The sequence below is a fragment of the Lycium ferocissimum genome, chromosome 12 (assembly GCF_029784015.1).
Source record: "Lycium ferocissimum isolate CSIRO_LF1 chromosome 12, AGI_CSIRO_Lferr_CH_V1, whole genome shotgun sequence".
NCBI lineage: Eukaryota > Viridiplantae > Streptophyta > Magnoliopsida > Solanales > Solanaceae > Lycium > Lycium ferocissimum.
In genome coordinates, this window is record NC_081353.1 from 27,168,730 (window position 1) to 27,182,838 (window position 14,109).

Sequence of the window (14,109 nt, forward strand, 5' to 3'; positions counted from 1 at the left end):
GTGTTCATTGGAAGTTTTAACTTCACTTATAAAAGCAATTAGAAGTCCTCTCGTTGATGTAATCGAATCGGTTAATGGGATTTCGAAGGTAATTTCGTATTTGGATTCGGAGGATTTGGCTATTAGAGTAATGGCAATGGATTGTGTTCTTGAAATCGGGTATTTTGGGAGAAAAGAAGCTGTAGAAGCCATGTTGAATTGTGGGCTGATTAAGAAATTAGTGGAATTACAGAGGTCGGAAGTAGGTGGTGATTTGATTGATTTAGAAAAAGCTCATCAGAAAATTGAAGAAGAAAATCAAGAACAAGGTGAGGTCAACGTTTTCCCTGAATTTTCTTATCTTATTTGAATTTTATTATAATTGTGTTTTTCGTCAAAATAATATTTGATCTGTGTTTGATTTATGTGAGCACTTTTTTAACTTTTTAAAAATAAATGACCTCTTTCCTAATTTAAACAAATTCACTTTATAAAATAATTTACAACACACAAATATTCAAAACTTATTTTGAACCACAAGTTTCAAAAGTCTTAACTATTTCTTTAAATAAATGCGCCTACGAATGGGTCACATAATCAAACGGATATATTTTTTTTTTTTTTTTTTTTTTTGGAAAAGTAATCTATAAGATCTATCGTTTTCTTTGAATAGTAAACTTCTACAAATAAAAGATCATTTCTTCTAATACAACAATATAATAGCATCCAGAATATAGTCGTTAAGAGAGTTTGTTACTCTCTCTATAGTTTTAATATTTTCTTTTATATTAGTTTTTCATATGTAGGTCAATTGATTAAACCCTTTTAAATTAGTATTATGCATCTTTGGTATTCATACCTTTCGCATGTCATCCTGATTATTTCAATCCCAACAGGTATGAAGAAGAAAAGGGGTTACAGAGAAAAGAGATATTTGGAGAGGCATCCATTTGCTAGCTGTGTAGCGAGATTTGCAGTGCAATTAGAAGTAGGAGAAGGATTAAGGCAAAGAGAAAAAAGGGGTTTTAAACAAGAGATATTGAAGAAGATTAGAGAAGCTTGTGATACTGATGCTGAAGCTGCTACCATTGTTGCTGAGGTTTTGTGGGGTTCTTCACCTTGAAATTATTTAATCAAACAATTGGGTGGTAGGCATTGGTATTTTTGGAATTGGGGTAATTTTTGTGGATTAAATTTATGTTTAATTGTGTATGTATGTACCGGCTGTTGTAAAGGGGTCCTGAAATAAATTCTTAGATTATTATTTTTTCAGATTACATTTAGTTAATTCAAGGCTTGTGTTTTGGTAATAGATGTCCGAAATTTAGTTGGTTTACGAATAGGATTTTAAATTTCAGTTATATATATAGTTAAACTCGTATTTTTGTCCAATATTTACACGTATATGTTGAAGTTTAGTCGTATTTTTTAACTTAACACAAAAATGTCTGATCTTGCATACGCGTATACATATTTCCATACATAGAATGATGAAATTAAAAATAAAAAAAGCTTATCCTTCAAATTTTGTGGTAGAATCGATAAATTAAACGTACTTTCATTCCAGCGAATCAAATCGGCCAAAGGCGTGCAGTAGGAAAATTCCTATTAGTGTTAGGCATACCGGCCTTCATAAATGTAGTAGCCAAGCCAATTATGACTTCACATTACTCTTTATCATTTTCCTCTCAGTAATTAATGAAAATGGGTGTTCAGACCACCCCCCCCCAACCCTAACCCCTCCCCACTCCCCCAAAAAAAAAAAAAAAAAGAGGGTAGGCATGATGTCTCTAGCTAGCAAAAGTAGTATACTGCAGGGAGACCAAAATATTTCCAACCAAGCGAATATGTTTTCTAGGCTCTTATAGTAGACAAAACTATAAACTACGTTTCAATAAACTTGTCCTTTACCATACACTCAATGCATGGTTGTTCGAAAAAACAAGTACAAAAACTTTGGTCTTGATAATAAGGCTTTTTTTTTTTCCATAGGCGATGGTATCAGGGTCAATTTATTCTCACTTCGACTATTTCAATCGGTTATGTATTAAATACTGGAACACTCGACTGCACAACACAAAATATTTTGGTGCTTGGCTGCTTTGCATATATATAGAACCTTGCATCATCTAAATCTTTATTGCTATAAACACAATTACCCCTCTTGAGTTTTGATCTTATTAGCTTAGGGATAGCCTTAAATACCTCAAGAAAGAAAACTAGGTTACTGTTAATTCTGAAAAAAAAAAAAAAAAAATGAGTTCGCCAATATCCTTAGCTTTCCAAAATGTGAAATTGTTGAAAGATAAGTACTTAAATTACATTTCTCATTTTATCATTAACGATATAATAATTTTATAATTATAAAAATATTATGACATGTTTAAAATAACAAATTCTAATTTTTTATTTGTTTTTTTTTTTTTCCTCATTCTTCCTACAGATCATACCTAATCGAATACTTTTACATAAAATGAAACAGAGGGGTACGTTATTTTGCCTAGAGTTTGCAGTCACTTAAAACACTCAAAAATGTGACGTAGTAATTAATAGAGTGAGTTGAGAAACCATAAGATGTCAAATTTAAGTTCCAGCAAAGACAAAAAAATTACTCCAAATAATTTCTTTTTATTGGTAAAGCTTTGATTGACGGAGTCAGCACGCAAGCTACCTAGCTCGGAAATCAAAGCTTAAAAGAAAAAGAGGTTCAATCAATTGAAGTGCTATAGACACTTGTACTTTTTTTAATGTTCGTAAAAGGCTTATTATATACACACACCAATTAAAGATGGCTGTGGCAATCATTGTGTCCTAGGATTCCTCACGGCACTCATCATTTCTAAGCACTTACTAGGGCTTTTAATTATGAGTAACACTTAAGTTTTTTTTTTTTTTTCTTTTCTTTTTTTCTTTTGTAGTGAACGTGACTCAAGTTTTAATTATTGAGTGGAGGTGATAATTTTTTATTAGTGATTAAGGAGGTTTGAACTTGCCCAAAAGTTTGTATTTTGACACTTTAACCCTTAACTTTATTTTTAACACTTTGCCCTTAAATTTTATTTTTAACACTTTGACCCACCCCGCCCTCGCCCTCCCGACCCCCGACCCCAAGCCCCCCTATGCCCACCCCCTCTCCCCTCCCCGCCCCCCTCCCAAAAAAAATAATTTTTTTATTTTCTTTATTTATTTTTCACCGCCCTCCCCCTCACCCCCCCCCCCCCCCGGCAACCAAAAAAAAAATTAAAAAAAATTTGATTTTCTTTATTTATTTTTTTTAACCCCGCTCCTCCTCCTCCTCACAACCCTCCCCCCCCCCCCACCCCCAAGAATTTTCATAAATTCTTTTCTAATAAAATAAGAGTTTTTCATTAACCAATTTTTTTATATACACAAGAGGAGCCTAATAAGGTCTTTCACTGGAAAGGAAAGCGTCAAAAAATAAGGAAATAAGTTAAGCCGGATTTCTCGTGATTATCCAAGAATTTCAATGTTTGAATCGAGGTTTCACACGGTAAAGCTTATACGATTTTATTTATTTTAGAATTTTTTTCTTGACCCCCACCCCCTTCGCAAAAAATTTTTTTTTTTTTGATTTTCTTTATTTATTTTTTCACCCCCCCTCCTCCTCGCAACCCTCCCTCCACCCTCACCCAAAAAAAAAAATTAAAAAAAAGTTTTGATTTTTTCTTACACCTCCACTCCTCCTCCCCCCCTCCCCCTAAAAAAAAATTTAAAAAGTTTTGATAATTTTGTTTTTGTTTTTCTGATCCCCTCCTCCTCCCACCCCACACTCCCCTGCCCCCCTAAAAAAATTGTTTTTTTAAAAAAAGTTTTGGAAAGTTTTTCTTTTTGTTTTTTTGCACCTACCACCCCCCACACTTCTAGAAAAAATGTTTGTTTTAAAAAAAAAAGTTTTGAATTTTTTTTTTTATATATTTTGCCTCCCCCCCCCCCCCACACACACACACACTCCAAAAAAAATCTTGAAAAGAATTTTTGATTTTTTTTTTTTTGGGGTTTAGGAAAAGTTTGGATAAAATTCAGGTTGTTGTTGTGTGTTTGTAGTGAAATAGATGGTTCTTCTGTTATTTTCCTGGTATAGTTCAGGGTTTAGGAAAAGATATCCAACTGATGGTTTTTTTGTTCTTGTCCTGGTATTTATCTGGTTCTGTTTGTAGAAAATAACCAACAGATTTGTAGTTGTTGCAACAAGTTCTACACTTTTTGCAACAAGTAGACAAATACGTGCAGCACCGACCATTCATATTGGACATAGCTTCAATTATTTGGTTAAATTTGTAGAAGATATTCAACGCATTTGTAGTTGTTGTCCAAGCCGAAATGCTCCATAGTTGTTAATTGCCTTTGTGTTGTAATAATAGTTATCTGTTGGAACTTTATGACATTTTAATGTTGTTCTTTTTAGAATGGTAATTTATGTTCTTGGTGCTTGTGAACTTGGTTTATATGATATGTTGATCGTGTCCAATCATAAATGTGTGTATTGTTGTTAATAAATTGTCTTTGAACAATTTTCAACAAGTAGTGAATCCGTTGTAATGGCTCTCCGTAACTTGTTGGGTTTTATCCAACAAGTAATTGTTACGCAATAAAGTAACTTGTGTTTTATCCAACCGACAAGCCTTGTTGCGGCAACTAAGTTACATGTTGGGGTTTTTCCAACAAATTACGTGGAGTGAGTTGTTCCAACAAGCGGGTGAGTTGTTGCGAAACTTGTTATGTTTTATCCAACAAGAGTAAGGACACGTTCAACAACTATGCTATTTGCCGCAACGCATACTACGGTTATTGCAAACAGATACTACACTTGTTGCAATAGATATTACAGTTGTTGCAACAGATACTACTTGATCCACCCATATTTAGTGATCAACAAAGGGAATCAATGATTTTTAGTGATAAACAAAGGAAATCAACGATAAGTAGTGATCAATATATAATACTTAATCAATTTGATGGTATTTTGTGTCAGGAAAGATGATCTACTAAGTCAGTATGCACTAAATCCAATGATCATTAGAGTGAATTGATGTAAACTACTTTTTTCACCCATATTTAGTGATAAACAAATGAAATTAACGATATTTAGTGATCAATATATAATACTTAATCAATTTGATAGTACTTTTAGTCAAGAGAGATGATCTACTAAGTCAGTATGCACTAAATCGAGTAATCATTAGAGTGATTTGATGCGAACTACTTGATTCACCCATATTTAGTGATAAACAAAGGAAATCAACGATATTTAGTGATCAATGTATAATACTTAATAAATTTGATATATTTTGAGTCAGGAAAGATGATCTACTACGTCGATGGACTAAATCGAGTGATCATTAGAGTGATTGGATGCGAACTACTTGATTCACCCATATTTAGTGTTAAACAAAGGAAATCAACGATTTTTAGTGATGAATATATATATCCACTGACATCCTTAATGGATTATAGAGTAATTTCATGGATTAGATGGGCAATTCTAAGTGTATTATTCCTAAATCGAGTGATCATTAGAGTGATTTGATGTGAAGCACTTAATTCAACCATATTTAGTGATAAATAAATGAATTCAATGTTATTCAGTATAAACAAAGGAGTTCAATGTGATCAATATCGTGAATATGTTGCAACAATGGAGGAGTTGTTGCAACATATCAGAGATATGTTAAAGACATATGGTAAGTTGTTGCAACATATCGTATACCCGCACGCAACATATGAGTAAGTTGTTGCAATAATTCAAACAAGGAGATTAATGTTGCAACAACTAAGCAACTTGCTTAAACATCGATCCATCCGTTGAAAACAGATTAGTAACTTGTTGCAATTTCTTCAACAAGTGTATGATCTGTTGCAATAATTAACTCATCTGTTGCGACATATTTTTTAGTTTTTGCAATAATTTAAGCAATTGTTTGAGTTTTTTCCAACAAGGTGAGTAATTTGTTGCAACAACTAAGCAACTTGTTTAAAAAGATTAGTAATTTGTTGAAACAGATTAGTAACTTGTTGAAACAAATTAGTAACTTGTTGCAACTTCTTCAACAATCAGTATGCATCATTGCAACAATTAGTAAGCAAAATAAATAAGTTCATAAATAGAAATTGTTCAACAGCCACCTTGGCTCCAAATACCACAACTAATCAAAATAAATAAGTTCATAAACATCATTCACAAATAACATAAAGGACAAAAAAAAAATTGTTCAACAGCAAACTGGGCTCCAAATACCACAACTTAAGTAATAATTTGTTCAACAACTGCTTTCTGGGGTGTAGCAGATTTTCTTGATCTACTCCATCTCCATCATCAGTTTCTTTATCTTCTAGTTCTTCGTCACTTTCTTCATTTGTATCTTGTCACGACCCGACTAGGGGCCATGATGGACACTCGGGGCTAACCACCGAGCACCACTTTTACTACTCATCATACTCATCCTGCGTTCATTCATTAATCTCATGCTTATAATCGTAGGGAAAACCATTTTCATTTTGGAAACGTAACTACCTTTATATACATAAGCCCTTCGGCTATCAAAATGATATACATACAATAAGGACATCGTGAGACCATACTACCCACACATACGTATCCACGAGCCTCTACTAGAGTACTAGACATATGGACGGGACAGGACCCCGTCGTGCCCAAAATATATGTACACAAAAACACTGTCTCAAAATAGCACCTCCGGAATAATGGAGGGCTCCTGTAAATCTGCTGATAACTCCTATGGATCTGCACCGTCTCTCTGTCTACCTGTGGGCATGAACACAACGTCCAAAGAAAAGGACGTCAGTACGAACATTGTACTGAGTATGTAAGGCATAAACAATAATAACACATCAATGGAATAAGGAGACATCAAGTAAGGAGCAACCTGTACTGACTGTCAATTATGATAGAAATAATGCATGCTGACTTACTTCATAATCATCATCATATCATATATGCATATATGTATAAGCTGCTCGACCATATACGTACGGTGTGATAATCATTAGCCCACGTCCGGAGCCTCCCGCGTCCGGGTACCATCTCATGTCGCCCACTAGTGGTGTCTGCCCATGCCATCTAGACATGGTGTATACGCTCCCTGCCTTAGCAGTGTCTGCCCGACCATTTAGGCGCGGTGTAATATCATCGTCATGTACTCATCATAATGCATGCATAAAAAATCAAAGACAACTATACTTTATCGGGGTGACATAAGGCTGCGAACCCCCGATTCCATTATGAAGCATTCATAAGCATTCTGCCTCACCTTGAAGGAATGAGCATATAAGGTGAGTGTATACAATAACAACATCGATGGATCATAATTAGGATCATTAGCTTTAGGATCTTTAGACTTAACTCATCATCATCACTATCATGCTCATAACGTATCTCTTATCCTTATCTCATGTGGCTATTCATGAACATAGACTCTTAGTTTCCGGAATGTAGGAAATTCATAAAGAAGGAGGGAAAATCATGCCATAAGATTCATGCCTTAGAAAGAAGAGACTAGCCTCACATACCTTTTCGTTTAGCTATTCTTTCGCTTGATCGTTCTTCTTCAACGCTCACGTTTCTACCTTCAAGAGAGTGCGTATCAACATTAGATAATCTATAGTTTAGCATACTTGACTAAAGCTAGAGAAAATTGGGCAGCATTTCCTTTGTTTATACGACTTTCCCCATATTATCTATCAACTCCCAAACATCTATAATAACATTCACAATATTATAATCAACAATCTTCATTCATCTACATTATCCACATTTCACAATTTCACCTCAATTCACCCATAATCATGGTCATAGTACACTACTACGTTTTCTTGCATATAATGTTTATCCCATGTTCTTAATGTCATTTATAACATATTTACAATCACAACATATCAAGAATCATGATTCATCCCAAGCTACTACTCAAAATCTCATTATTCTCACCTTTGTAACCCATTTTCTATCTTCTTTCATAATCTAAGTCTTTCCACCTCTTAATACCTTAAAAAACATGGAATGATCATAAAACTTACCTTAGATAGTGTAGGAGCAAGTTTTGGATCATAATCTTTCACTTGAAGAAAAACCCTAGCTTTAATCCAAAGAGTTTTCTTGACTCCAAGCAATTCTAGAGAGCTTTTTGCATTTGATTCCCTTGGTTTGATGAAGTTGATCCTTAATTTCTCTTGGATTCTTGTAGATGAAGTGTGGAGAGGGTTCTAGAGGATTCTTGAGGTGTGGAGTGAAAAATGAAATGAAATAAATGAGGTTGGGGTCCCTTATATCAACTTAAAAATCTGTCCCGACTCGGACATACGGACCAACATACGGTCCGTATCTTTTTTATGGACCGTATGTCTGACCGTATGTTTGGTCCAGTGAAAGTCCCATTCTGGGCAGAACATACGGCCTAACATATGGCCAGTATGTTTTATACGGTCCGTATGATGGACCGTAAGTTGCCCAACTTTTCGAAATTCGTTCTCGTCGACTCGTTTGATCTCCAATCCTTATGGAACCTTCTTGACACTTGTTTAACACCTCATTAACAATCTAAGGGACGTTATAACCCTTCTCCAAGACATTATTAAGTCATCATTAACTTGTTACTTGTAAACCTTTCCCGGTACAGAACACATACCTTGCCTTTCTTGACAAACTTTCTTCTCTTACCTTGAATTCTTTGAAACCTCAATTAGGATCATCAAATGCTATCTCTTGCTTATCGAAACATCGTATACTTCGTGCCCTTCGTTATTCTATTCACTGTGCATTGACGAAATTTTTTTCGAGGTGTAACATATCTACTGCTTCTTGGTTCTATTCTTCATCTCTTTCTGAGGATCGTTTATCAGTTTGGCTATTAATTTGACTATATCTTTCCTCAACATTTGTTGATTCATAAATAGATTGTCTACTTGCTGCAACAAGTGTAGAACTTATTGCAACAACTACAAATCTGTTGGATATCTTCTATAAACGTAACCAAATAATAGCGAAGTTATGTCCAACATATTTGTAGTTGTTTACGTTTCAGATTGTCTACTTGTTACAACAAGTGTAGAACTTGTTGCAACAACTACAAATCATAGGATATCTTCTACAAACAAAAACAAATAAGCTCGAAGCTATATCCAATAGATTTGTAGTTGTTGCAACAGTTGTCTACTTGTTGCAACAACTACAAATCAGTAGGATATCTTCTACAAACAAGAACCAATAGCGAAGGTGTCAATGATTTGTAGTTGTTGCAACAGCATTGTCTACTTGTTACAACAAGTGTAGAACTTGTTGCAACAACTACAAATCGTTAGCTATCTTCTACAAACAGAAGCAAATAGTTGAAGCTATGTCCAATGATTAGTGAGTCGTTGCAACAGATTGTCTACTTGTTGCAAAAAGTGTAGAACTTGTTGCAATAACTACAAATCTATTGGCTATCTTCTACAAACAGAACCAGATAAATACCAGGACAAGAACCAAAAAACTATCTGTTGGATATATTTTTCTAAACCTTGAACCATACCAGGACAGCAACAGAAAAATCATTTATTCCACTACAAACACACAACAACAACAACCTGGATTTTATCCATCCTAAACCCCCAAAAAAAAAAAAAAAAAATCAAAACTTCCTTTCAAGATTTTTTTTGGCATGTGTGTGTTGGGGAGGGGGGGGGGGGGTGGCAAAAAACCAAAAATAAAAACTTTTCAAAACTTTTTTTAAATATTTTTTTTTTTTTTGGGATGGGTGGGGGAAGTAAGAAACCAAAAAAAATATTCAAAACTTCTTTTCAAGAAAAATCTTTTTTTTTTTTTGGGAGGGGGGGGATTTTTTTTTTTTTTTTTTGGAAGGGTGGGGAGGTGCAAAAAACAAAAAGAAAAACTTATCAAAACTTTTTTAAAAAAAAAAAAAAAATTGGGTGGGGTGGCGGGGGGGGGGGGGCGGGGAGTCGGAGGAGGAGGAGTGGGGACTGGTAAAAAAAATTAAAAATTTTTTTGGGGTGGGGGGGGGGGGGGGGGTTGGCGTGGGGGAAGGGGGTGAGGGGGTGGGAGGAGGAGGAATGGGGATTGGTTAAAAAAAAAAAAAAACCAAAGCTTTTTTTTTTGGGGAGGCGTGAAAAAACAAATAAAGAAAATCAAAACTTAAAAAAAAAAAAAAAAATGGGGGGAGGGGTGGGAGGAGGAGGAGGGGGTGGGTGATGAAAAACAAATAAAAAAATTAAAACTTTAAAAAAAAAAAAAAATTTAGAGGGGGGGGGGGGGGGAGGAGGAGGAGGAGAGGGCCGGTAAAAAAACAAATAAAAAATATCAAAATTTAAAAAAAAAAAAAAATTCTTTTTGGGGGGGTGTGGGGTGGGGGAAGCGGGGGAGGAAGGGGGGGGGGGCTGGTGAAAAAGCAAATAAAAAATATCACTTTTTTTTACCAATTTTTTTTTTTTTTGGAGGGGGGGGGGGTGTTGTTGGGAGGGGAGAAGGGGTGGGAGGAGGAAAAGGGGGGGGGCTGAGTGAGTTTTTTGGATTAAGTTAGGATCTTTTTGTATTTTGTAAGACATTAAGAAGTTTGAAAAAATATATTTTGAACCCCCCCCCTCCCAAATTTAATTGGATTTTGATTTCAAGTGGTCCCCACGAGTCACCTATGAAAATTTCACAACTAAAAGGTCACCAATATCTAATTCTTCCCACTTACTAAGACATCCACGTCCAATGGACTTTCTTAATTGGTTGATTTTATTCAAGGAATTAATCCAAGCAAATGATAATCACATTTGTACTTATAACATATAAATATATTGCATCTTCTCTGTCCCCTCTCTTTTCAAATACAGAGAAGAAATTAAGACAGGTAACACGTTTCTTGGGTCATAATAAAAGTTACACATAGTACTATATTAATAAAACATGATTCATGGCGGAAAAGTGATTTATTTTTCCTTGATTTATTCAGCTCTTTTTTATTGTGGACGTTGTTTATCTATAGTCTTATCAGTAGATTTGTTAAGTATTACTCCTACTAATTTGTCGAATATTTACAACCACTAAAGTTTATTGATTTTTTTTCGTACGTGTGTCTCTGAGGGTTACGTGAAAAAACAAACAAACGTTGACGTCGTCATACCATCATCCTCGTACCATCGGTTTTGATATCATTTTGAGGATCTTATACTAACAGAGGCAGATTCAGGATTTAAATTTCATGGATTCAATCTTAAAATTTTTAGTATTAAACTCATTAATATATTTAAAGTTATGGGTTCATATCTACTAGATATTACAATTTTAATAATTTTTTACACATAAATTTATGCTCCATGTCGAAAGTTAGGAGTTCAATTGAACCCCCACTTATAATACTAGACACGCCACTGCGTACTAGTCCAAAGATACTTTCATTAATTATAAATACATGATATGCACATATATGAGATTAATAATTTGTTGAAAAATATATTTGTATACTAAATAGACATTTATTATCACAAAAAAGAGTAGTGGCAATTTCTTTTCTTTTTTATTTAATAATTATGATGTTCGGCTCAACTTGCACACATCTTGACTAATTCTACAGAATATTTACTGTCTCTCAAATCATAAGTATTGGGTAACTCTGTTCGTCAAATCTCAAATAGATCGGAAGGAGTTAACTAATATTTTTGCCTCTGTTAAATTTTAAACCTAAGGTCTTATAATTCACAACTCATTTTACTGATCTTGTACTAGTTTATCTCTCTCTCCCTACTCCTCTATTTTTCCCATATCGAGGGCTGATTATGCATCAACAAGAAGTCAACATTTTTATGCCACAAAAAACTGAACCTGAATTCTACAATAAAAACAAAAAATCGAATGGTGAGATAACTTGGCGGTATATGAATAGACCGATGGGAAAAAAACACTAGCAAAGCTAAATACGTAATTGTTTTAGTTGGAAAAGACAACCAGTTCTCTATATTGAGGGTATAGAAAGTAATAAGAAATTTGTTGGTCTTACCAATAGAGCACACAGTACTACTTTTATAGCTGTGTTCGCCCATGCTTCCTCACTTATTATATATAATATATATAATTTTTTTTTAATTATTGGCTTAATACACGGACAACGCCTCAAACTTGCCAGCAAATTTCCTTTAGACACTCGAGCTATTATTTGTTCCAATTGAGCACCTGAACACATGATAAAGTGTTCTTATTAAATACTTTCGGTTCAAAATTTAAAAATAATTTTTGTACATGATCTCAAATGTCACTACATGATAAGTTAACCATTTAAAATATATCATCTCCTTTAATTATACAACATATTATCTTTAATTGGAATACGCATAAGGTTTTATGATTTATTGAGACTAATTTGTATTATTAAAGTGGTTAATTTATCTACGTAATAGACATTTGAGATCTGCGAAAAAAATTAAAATTTGAACTAAGAGTGCCAAATATGAACATTTTATCATGCGTCTAGGTGATTAATTAGCATTTTTCATTTTAATAGTTGCTAAATATGTATAACTAGGTGTTCATTGGAACAAGCAGTATATCAAAATAGAATTTGCTGGCAAGTTTGATGGGCTATATACGTATTAACAAGTGACACCGTAGGCCAAAATAGTCAAAGGTCCCATGTAGCAAGTTGGACAAGAGGAGTGGCTTATCAAGAGAAGAAATCATTGTAGTATTAAAGAACGACAAGGAAAATCACCACTTGGTCCTTTTGTATGTTGGGATTTGAATGATGGATTTCTTGTTTTACTATGATTTTTATGACGTCTTACAATTATATATCCTGCCAAAAAAGAAAAGGATTTTGCAGGAATATTCCTTAATTCATTTTTTAAAGAAAAAACTGACCAGCATATTCGAGACCATTTTGGTATCTATGTTTTTGCGATCAATTTGTTGACATTCTAATTTATAGAGAATTTCGTCACTATAACATTAGTGAACTATAGACGTAATAGAAATCACCAAGAGTTGCTGAAGTTTTTTTTTTAAATATCATGATTTCTAGTGACTACTGGGGAGGAGAGCTTTTTTTCCTTTCCCGGGACTGATTTATAATAAATTTACATGATTAAAAAAACAAGCAAAAAAGTAAAATCAACTACTGATGCTTGGGTCAGAATGACACCTTGGACTGATCCTCGAACTCCGCATAAAAACATGATAATTTGTGCACCGAGCTACTTTTTTCTAATTTATAAAAAGGCAAACCTAAAAAAGATTATGATAATCTTTGTTTTGAATTATAATTCTCTTATGTGGGATACCTTTGCAATCACATGAAATACGATCAAGAAAGAGAATAAAATGATATTAGAACAGTTAGGCCATATGTGAATTAAATGAGTTTCTTGAGAAATACAATTAGCAATCTTGGATTTGACACAGCCACACATGTCCATTAGTCATTAGGGAACCCTAGATATCTTGTTACGTTGATAAATTTAGCCACTGGTTTTACATCACCTGGTTGTTATATAATATCCTAATTTACCCATTTTGTGAAATAGTCTTGTATAGAGTTTGGCATATGCCCAAATATTCTTTCCTAGCCCGTTTTTCTCTATGTCCCATCAGCTATAGCAGCGAGTGTAAACAGTAAAAACTTCACGTGTGCTCTATTTGGATAGTATTCTGTACCTTTCTAAAATTATTTAACCAATATCCAGTGTTGACAAACATCACATATGTGATGTCTGAAGTTAGGTTTTGTTGTCTAAAGTTTCCATATTGCCGAAATTCAGGCAGAAAGAAGTTCAGGCAAGTCATGTGACACTTCAGTCACCGCATGTCTGAAGTTGTTACGAAGTGCATAAACGTGCAAAAATATATAAACTTGGGGAATAACTTAAACTGTGACACCAAAAACCCTCTCCCTCCTCCCGATGTAAACTTAGCTTCAGTTAGCATACTTTTTTTTTTTCATCCGGAACAAAACTGCGTCACGTTCATGTTTACATGTCTTTAAAGGTTTTTGCACTCTTTGTTTAATAACCTTCATAGTAAGAATATGTGTTTAAACTACTTTTCTTCTCTTAAAAAGTTTAATTTAATTAGCACTTCACTCATTGGAGCAGTAAGGGTGAATTTACTTTGAGGAGAAA

The 14,109-nt window shown here is 34.1% G+C and overlaps 1 protein-coding gene across 1 annotated transcript; it reads left to right on the forward strand.

Moving 5' to 3' along the window:
• Positions 1-6: 6 nt before the first annotated feature.
• On the forward strand, positions 7-1,115 carry LOC132039634 (uncharacterized). The gene is made up of 2 exons (XM_059430134.1): positions 7-308; positions 876-1,115. The coding sequence occupies exons 1-2, from the start codon at positions 131-133 to the stop codon at positions 1,100-1,102; spliced, it is 405 nt and encodes a 134-aa protein (XP_059286117.1). The 5' UTR covers positions 7-130; the 3' UTR covers positions 1,103-1,115.
• The last annotated feature ends 12,994 nt before the right edge of the window (positions 1,116-14,109 follow it).